The following is a 9,061-nucleotide window of genomic DNA, read 5'->3' as shown; positions in this document are numbered from 1 at the left end:
CTACAGGCAGTTAGATTTGGGTATGTCATTTAGGCGAAAATAAAAAATAAAAAAAGGGGGGGGATATCCCTAAGAAGTTGCTTTTCGAGTGCATATTTTGCTTTTCGAGTACATTCAAAAAACTTGACAGTTCACAAAACGGGTTAAACAGATGCATTATCTGAGAGGATAGTCACTTCCGCTGGACTTTAAGGAATGATACACCACTTCCGCTGGACTTTAAGGAATGATACACCACTTCCGCTGGACTTTAAGGAATGATACACCACTTCCGCTGGACTTTAAGGAATGATACACCACTTCCGCTGGACTTTAAGGAATGATACACCACTTCCGCTGGACTTTAAGGAATGATACACCACTTCCGCTGGACTTTAAGGAATGATACACCACTTCCGCTGGACTTTAAGGCATGATACACCACTTCCGCTGGACTTTAAGGAATGATACACCACTTCCGCTGGACTTTAAGTTTTTTTCAACATAATTTGTCAACATATTGTGACGTGGAATCTATATGGAAAACACATTCATTTTTGGTTGAGATGGAGATGTGAATCCAACATAGCAATAATTAACTTGTAGACAAGCTGGAATTAAAGACAGACTAAGTCAGTGGCTCAGATGGAACTATCCAAGCTGAAGATAAATCTCCTTTAAAATGTTGCTATTTGGTTGCGTTGTCAACAAAACACAATTCAATATTACTTTTGTAATACAGTAAAACGCCTTAACTTTAGACTATCTTAAAAAAACTAATGTAACATTCAAACTTGAAAAGTGAGTAACACATCCATGACCACATTTTGAGGTTACTGTAATCATATAAAGCGTGTATGTGCAAGAAAGCGTACATAGATCACAGGTCTGTGGAGATCTTCACAACTTCTGTAATAATCTGCACAGAATCTCAAATGGCATTCATATCTTGCACCCGTGTAGTTTTGATGTCATCTCAACTGAAATCCAGGTTATATGGTCCTGCTATTAGATTAAGCACAGTGATTTATCAATAGCTGACATTGTATTCCCATTTGAGCTTTGTTGTGCTTTAAAAATGTTGGAATTTAATTTGAGTGGGTTAATGTAGGTTGTAATCTCATTGATTAACATCTCAACCAAATATTACCCACACTGAAATGAGGTTGTGTGGCCAGTCGGGAAAGATTAAATAGGTCATAATATTTTAGAAACACACTTTGTAATTAATGCACGTTGCCTTACATAGACATCATGTTGATAAGACATATTCCTCTGTTCCCATTATTAAGACGGGTTATGTCAAATAATAACAGTATCAATACAGTGACCAGAGACATCGTGCAACTCTGAGGAATCCACACACACTCATCACACACCCCAAAAACAGACACCATATTCAGGCCTGGGCCGTCTCAGCTATAGCGGATGCAACAGATCAGAGGCACCAACAGTAAAAAAGCAGGATCGTTTCCCATGGTGTTTCTCTGCTGCCTGGATTCCACGTCCGCCTCAAACACATCCAGTTGTCAGGTGTGGTTTCCGTTCCGATGTCAGGGAGGAATCTGGGATACACATTGACATCTGGAGAGTGTCAACGGGAACGCCGCTCATCCTCCTGCTGCAACACCGTTTCTCATCCCTGAGGATGTACCGGAGATCTGGGATGTGTTGCTAACGGTTGTGTTGTTGCCGCGTTGTCATGGCGTCTAAGATGCTGGTGTAGTGTCCACAGACGGTATTGCAGAGTGGACAGGATCAGCTGCCAAAATCACTTCCTCTCCTCCATTTATTTTCTCCTCTCCCCCTCTCCCTTGTTTTCCCTGAGGGCCTCCATTTGTCTTTTATGTAGGTTTACAAGATATGGGAGTTCAAGGAATAAACTGTATGTAAAAAGTCCCCATTAAAACCTCCTTATGCTCCTGTTCTTTAAATATGTATCTAATGTGATGATATGGCACACATTCTGAAGACAAAGAGAAAAGTGCTCCGCTTAAAAATACTGCTTGTTTGGAAACCTGTGCCTTGCTGTATGCATACTATTTTTATGAATCTAATCTAGTGGCATCTACGGTTCAGACTGTAGCATTTTGATAATTGTGATTATTATTTTTTTTAAGGTTTCAGTCTCTGAGCTTTCTTCCTTCACCTTAGTAAGAGAATGGTATCAGGGTCAGTGGTAACATAGGAATCAAATTATTTGCTTTGGTATGTCCAGTTGAACTACGACCTCCAGAGCTATGCTACCCAGCATCGCCCTCAGGGTCACTCTGCTCAGCTGCTGCAGACTCAATGGAGTACCTACAGGCAGACAACCACAAAGGTTTATGGGAGATTTAGTCTATCCACAACACTGGGATAGTATTCAAGAGTCAATACACAGTCAGAGATATATGTCCCATTTAGTATATTTAAAGACTGGAGCTTTTGAGCAGGGATATTATGTTGATGTTTGCTTGCATAACCCAACAATAGGACTCAATAAAACATGAGTTGAGCAAATTTTTTAAAATGTATGTCACAATGTCCTTGCACTTCATGAAATAAAGTTTTTATTTTTCCTTACAAGAGGTGTCTGTGTCTGATGCCTAGGATACTGTTGCTGTGTGGCTTCTCGCACAGACCTGGTCTCACATTCCACGAGCAGCTCTGTGGCAGAGGAATCTGTCTGGGTCTCATCGTCAGTTACTGACCCGTAACTAAACTGAATGTTATTGTACTAATTGATCAGCTTCAGGGAACATGAGTAGGATAGACATTAACTTGAGGGACAGGAGAGATGGACTTAGTCTATGTTCAAAATACTGGAGAAATATCTTTCTGACGTAGGACTGAGTATTGTCAGAGGTTAAAGTAAGCTGGTGTGGTTTGGTATTGCATCCTAAAAAAATAAATATGCTTCTGTAAATAGATATTTATCATAACCACATGTCAGCCGCATGAAAAATGGACTTGAAATTGGGTGGCATATTATAGACGCTCCAAAATGCGGCGTAGTTCGAGGAGAACACTGATATTTTTCCAAGGCAAGGATGACTGGCAAAGACTGACGCGCGCGTACATCAATTCCGGCTACAAGTAGACACATCAATTCAGGCTACAAGTAGACACATCAATTCAGGCTACAAGTAGACACATCAATTCAGGCTACAAGTAGACACATCAATTCAGGCTACAAGTGTAGGCAGAATGACAATCGCAGAACGTCATTAGACTTTCTGGTGTTTTAACAGGTGTTTCTTTCCATTCATCAAATGGTTGGGGCAGAGCACTGTTTGGCTGTTGGAATTCATTTGTGAGTGGACAAACATGCACGTGTAGCCTACATGATGAAAACATCATGACTGGTTGTGTTCATGCCACATTAAGTTAAATGACAAATCGTTATTACTAGAACCACAGAGATCCTATTAAATTAATATGGATTCTACTTTATATGTCATTCTATAATTAGGCCCATAAAAAAAACAGGAAGAAATTAAATCTACCTTGACCTGAGTATTGTGTACCAATTAAGAAGTGTTCAAACAGCTGTTTTTGATGGGTTCAACATCATCAAGTTCTTATTTTTTATACATTTATTTTACTTTTCCACTAACTGTAACTTTCTGATCCTGAAAAATTAGCAATGGGCACCACCTACTGGTGACACTGTGACATTGCTTAGAAATCCACAAAAACATACTGGTACAGCACATCTATTGCTTAAAACTGGTAACTGTGGTATAAAAACTCTCACACTGTGACTTACTTTCATAAAACTCTAAGCAGAGTGCAGCGGGAGAACCGGGATCGATGTAGTCAATGGGCTTCTTATCGTTTTTGTCTTTGGCGTAGATGTTCGCCCCAAACTCCACCAGCATGTCGATCATGTCAACACTCTTCACTTTAGCAGCATGGTGCAGGGCCGTAAGACGAGGATAATTCACTTTGGCACCTGAGGAAGCAAATGACACACAAAAGAGGTTATTAGTAAAGGTGCACTCCAGAGTTGAGAACTCAAACCCAGGGTTTTATTCTCTATTCAGGTCTTTATTCATTGTGTTGTTCTTCTTCACAATCAGATAATTAGTTGTTAGAGAGTGTTATTCTCAAAATGCTCACCTGCGTTGAGTAGCGCCTTGACACAGGCCGTGTGGTCGTTGGCAATGGGGTCCCATAGTACAGGTCATATGCCTCCAGACTGGCACCTTTAGCGATCATGATCTTCACAACGTCAGCATTACCTGGGACACAAGAACAGACTGTCACAAGTTCTCAAACCATCTTGATGCACGCTCATCCTACACACTTACCCCCCATGCAAGCTTTGTGTAGGGGTGAGGTGGTCCGGGAAGAGAGGGTGGGGTTCACATTGGCCCCATGCTCCAGCAGCATCCTCACACAGTCAAAGCTCCCAACCGAGCAGGCCTCACACAGAGGGGTGCTACCGTCCGTGTTACGGGCATCCACCTACATGCTGGGCAGCATGTCCCTCGGAGGCCGCCTCGTGCACCTCGGTCCTCTCTGACCAGCAGTCTGGGGCAAGCCACAGTCATCAGCCAGAGAGCAAACAACAAGAGAATTCCTCTTGCTACATAATCAACCGGCGCGAGGTGAGTGCATGCTAGATCATCTCTGGTTGACATCACATTTTGCCATCGTAAACCTTTACTTGACAATCTATATGGACTAAAACACAACATGGCACATATGTAGCTGATTTACGTTGCTGTTATATCATGAACACATGCTTGCTAGCTATGACATGCAGTAACCAAATGGATGCTAGCATACAAAACCGAAATAATTTCATACGGACCTATGTCTCCAAAGAAATACGGTCTGGCAGTTTCAACCTCCATCATTTGGTCAAATCCCGTTTTATGTAGAAAAACGGTAAATTACGTCCCACGAGAAGTAAACAAGCACATTTGAGCTGTGTTTACATGCGGCACTGACACATCACGTGACTGGTTTTGACATTACCTTTGATGGATTTGAGAGCATGCTGGGAGTTGTAGTAGAAATGTTTTGTCAAAATGTTCATATTACTGCAAAAGTAGAGGACTGACATTGTTTGGCTTTATTTTCCCTAACCATGCTAAAACAAGCTTTCATCTCTATAGAATATTAGAACAATTGCAGCAGGCCTTCTTGAAATGTATTTTACAATGTGTTACCGCTTATAACACAGTAATAAATCACATCAATTTGTATGTGTGTCCCACAGTAAACAAAACATATGACGATGATGAGAAGTGTCCCAGCTTAGTATTCAAGCATTCTCCTTTTTCTGATATTCCTTTGGGAATCCATCCACGAGTCAGTTCATAAGGCAGCATCAACACCCCTCACAGAGAATGTAGCTGATGGTACGTTGAGATATGTCCAGTTGACCTACGACCTCCAGAGCTCTGGTACCCAGCAACGTCCTCAGAGTCACTCTGCTAAGTTGCTGCAGACTCAGAGGAGTACCTAGAGATAATCAGACAGTCACAATGACTAACAAAAGTCACATAAGGGATGAAGAATCACAAATGGAAAATATTATTGCCTCTAGACTTACTTTCATAATACTGTAAGCATTGTTCAGTGGGAGAGCCAGGCTTGGTGTAGTCTATGGGCTTTTTGTTGTCGTTGTCTGTGACATACACGTTGCCTCCAAAGTCCACCAGTAACTCAATCATGTCCACCATCTCAACTCTGGCAGCATGGTGGAGAGCCGTCTCATGGAACTTAGCTGCATTCACCTTGGCACCTGAACAGAAAACACATTATGTTTACAGTCGATGCTTACATTTCCTCAGGAAAATGTGGCTTTGTGGCAGATTTGTGAATGAAATTCCACAGTGTCCGTCCAGCATAGCAAATACTTGTATGTAAAACATATTCATAAACACTGTATAGTCATACAGAGCCATTGATATGAATACAGCAGTCGCCTGAGACAATGTTTTCCTCTTTGTCCCCATCCTCACCTGCTTTGAGCAGCACCCTGGCACAGTCCACATGTTCCTTGGCACAGGCAGCATGTAGCGGGGTACCGAACTGGAGATCAAAGGCCTCTAGCAAGGCTCCATGCGCTATCATTAGCCTCGCTATATCTGCATTACCTACAGTATAGACAGATACGAAACGGTTTCATTAGATATGAAGTACTCACACATATCTATACACTTACGGTGCATCCTCCTCACACCCATCCCTTCTCTTGCACTCCTACCTCACTCGCCCTAGTGCTGCCCCTTATCTCCTTACCTCTTCCTCCAGTCCTATTACCTCTCCTTCTGCTTAAAACCTATTCCACCAGTCTCTTACCTCTCCTTGTCCTGCTTACCACCTATTCCACCAGTCTCTTCCCTCCTATCCTGGTCAGTCTTCCCTCACTTGTCCTGTTTTTTCCCTCCTCCAGTCCACCTGACCCTGCCTTATCACCATTTCCCCAGTCATACTCATCATTCCCCAGTCTTACCCTTTATGCAGGCCTCATGCAGAGGAGAGGCAGTGAGTGCTGTGAGGGAGGGGTTGACTTTGGCTCCATGTTCCAGCAGCATCTTTGCACACTCCAGGCTCCCCGCAGCACAGGCGTTACAGAGAGGAGTGCTGCCATGGATGGTCCTCACGTCCACCTGGGGGAGAGGGGGTAAAGAGGAAGGGATGGAGAGATAGAGTGAGATGGACCACTACTGCTACACATGCTGTAGGTGTATTGGTGCATCCTGCTACCTAATATGAAATGTGTCATTATCTGTCTACAGCTCTATATACACTGCTCAAAAAAATAAAGGGAACACTTAAACAACACAATGTAACTCCCAAGTCAATCACACTTCTGTGAAATCAAACTGTCCACTTAGGAAGCAACACTGATTGACAATAAATGTCACATGCTGTTGTGCAAATGGAATAGACAACAGGTGGAAATGATAGGCAATTAGCAAGACACCCCCAATAAAGGAGTGGTTCTGCAGGTGGTGACCACAGACCACTTCTCAGTTCCTATGCTTCCTGGCTGATGTTTTGGTCACTTTTGAATGCTGGCGGTGCTTTCACTCTAGTGGTAGCATGAGAAGGAGTCTACAATCCACACAAGTGGCTCAGGTAGTGCAGCTCATCCAGGATGGCACATCAATGCGAGCTGTGGCAAGAAGGTTTGCTGTGTCTGTCAGCGTAGTGTCAAGACCATTGAGGCGCTACCAGGAGACAGGCCAGTACATCAGGAGACGTGGAGGAGGCCGTAGGAGGGCAACAACCCAGCAGCAGGACCGCTACCTCCGCCTTTGTGCAAGGAGGAGCACTGCCAGAGCCCTGCTAAATGACCTCCAGCAGGCCACAAATGTGCATGTGTCTGCTCAAACAGTCAGAAACAGACTCCATGAGGGTGGTATGAGGGCCCGACGTCCACAGGTGGGGGTTGTGCTTACAGCCCAACACCGTGCAGGACGTTTGGCATTTGCCAGAGAACACCAAGATTGGCAAATTCGCCACTGGCGCCCTGTGCTCTTCACAGATGAAAGCAGGTTCACACTGAGCACGTGACAGACGTGACAGAGTCTGGAGACGCCGTGGAGAACGTTCTGCTGCCTGCAACATCCTCCAGCATGACCGGTTTGGCGGTGGGTCAGTCATGGTGTGGGGTGGCATTTCTTTAGGGGGGCCACACAGCCCTCCATGTGCTCGCCAGAGGTAGCCTGACTGCCAGTAGGTACCGAGATGAGATCCTCAGACCCCTTGTGAGACCATATGCTGGTGCGGTTGGCCCTGGGTTCCTAATGCAAGACAATGCTAGATCTCATGTGGCTGGAGTGTGTCAGCAGTTCCTGCAAGAGGAAGGCATTGATGCTATGGACTGGCCCGCCCGTTCCCCAGACCTGAATCCAATTGAGCACATCTGGGACATCATGTCTCGCTCCATCCACCGACGCCACGTTGCACCATAGACTGTCCAGGAGTTGGCGGATGCTTTAGTCCAGGTCTGGGAGATCCCTCAGGAGACCATCCGCCACCTCATCAGGAGCATGCCCAGGCGTTGTCGGGAGGTCATACAGGCACGTGGAGGCCACACACACTACTGAGCCTCATTTTGACTTGTTTTAAGGACATTACATCAAAGTTGGATCAGCCTGTAGTGTGGTTTTCCACTTTAATTTTGAGTGTGACTCCAAATCCAGACCTCCATGGGTTGATAAATTTGATTTCCATTGATAATTTGTGTGATTTTGTTGTCAGCACATTCAACTATGTAAAGAAAAAAGTATTTAATAAGAATATTTCATTCATTCAGATCTAGGATCTGTTATTTTAGTGTTACCTTTATTTTTTTGAGCAGTGTATTTAGCCCTACTGTAGCTGCCTCACCTGAGACCCTGCATCTAGTAGCAGTCGAACACAGTTTGGATGTCCCTGGATGCAGGCATCATGGAGCGGGGTGATATTGTCTACTGTCACCATGTTTACAGATGCTCCACCCTCAATCAGCTGTTTCACTTGAAGGGCCCTGCCTAAGGACGCGGCCTCATGCAACGCGGTTCGGTCTGCCCAAAACCCTAGTAGGAAAGGGAGAGGCTCTGGCTCAAACACGACCTGCTGCGTATTTACGCATTGGTCGCGCAATTATGCGTTAATCCAAAAAACATTGTTGGGCAGTGAAAAGCAAACATATTTACATTCACCACCTTTCCGTCCATAATTGGAATGTATGTAGTTCAGATTGAAAAATTGATAGCCAGTTTGCCCAAATCGAACACTCACCAATATCTCCAAAGTTCGAACGCCGTGCCGCTGTCATTTCCATTATTGCAGGATTTTCCATTGGGAAATATTAGCGTGACAGATAAACAAAATCAACATGAGTGCACTAGGTTTATTTTTGTTGAAACAGCGTCCATGTGACGATATTTGTTATGACAGGGAAGCAGCAGAGACTTCTGGGAGTTGGAGTTCTAAGCGTGAGGATGACTTAGGACTTAAGTACGTATTTGCTCACCATGTTATAAGAGCTTTTTGATTTTGTAGACATGCCATGTTAACAGTGCATTTTACCATTACACTAACGGTTACAAATAGGTTGCCATATTAATACCAACCAGCCAACACAGGA

General features: G+C 44.0%; 1 protein-coding gene and 1 pseudogene across 1 annotated transcript; both read right to left on the bottom strand.

The window, feature by feature from the left end:
- Positions 1 to 1,944: 1,944 nt before the first annotated feature.
- LOC139379325 (ankyrin repeat and SOCS box protein 13-like) lies at positions 1,945 to 4,923 on the bottom strand (annotated as a pseudogene).
- Positions 4,924 to 5,023: 100 nt separating this feature from the next.
- Positions 5,024 to 8,863, bottom strand: LOC139378602 (ankyrin repeat and SOCS box protein 13-like). Its single transcript, XM_071120918.1, has 6 exons — positions 8,713 to 8,863; positions 8,320 to 8,507; positions 6,434 to 6,590; positions 5,940 to 6,074; positions 5,528 to 5,719; positions 5,024 to 5,436 (listed from the first exon to the last, which is right to left on the bottom strand). The coding sequence occupies exons 1-6, from the start codon at positions 8,771 to 8,773 to the stop codon at positions 5,303 to 5,305; spliced, it is 867 nt and encodes a 288-aa protein (XP_070977019.1). The 5' UTR covers positions 8,774 to 8,863; the 3' UTR covers positions 5,024 to 5,302.
- Between the last annotated feature and the right edge of the window lie 198 nt (positions 8,864 to 9,061).

This window comes from Oncorhynchus clarkii, chromosome 21 (assembly GCF_045791955.1).
Source record: "Oncorhynchus clarkii lewisi isolate Uvic-CL-2024 chromosome 21, UVic_Ocla_1.0, whole genome shotgun sequence".
NCBI classification, from domain to species: Eukaryota; Metazoa; Chordata; class Actinopteri; order Salmoniformes; family Salmonidae; genus Oncorhynchus; species Oncorhynchus clarkii.
This window is presented reverse-complemented; position numbering and strand designations above follow the sequence as displayed.

Bases quoted from the DNA above. Each gene is read 5' to 3' on its own strand.
- LOC139378602 (XM_071120918.1), bottom strand. From the start codon at position 8,773: ATGGAAAATCCTGCAATAATGGAAATGACAGCGGCACGGCGTTCGAAC. The intron at 6,075-6,433 runs GTAAGACTGGGG...TCTATACTGTAG, and splicing joins GCATGAGGCCTGCATAAAGG to GTAATGCAGATATAGCGAGG. The intron at 5,437-5,527 runs GTAAGTCTAGAG...GATTATCTCTAG, and splicing joins ATGCTTACAGTATTATGAAA to GTACTCCTCTGAGTCTGCAG.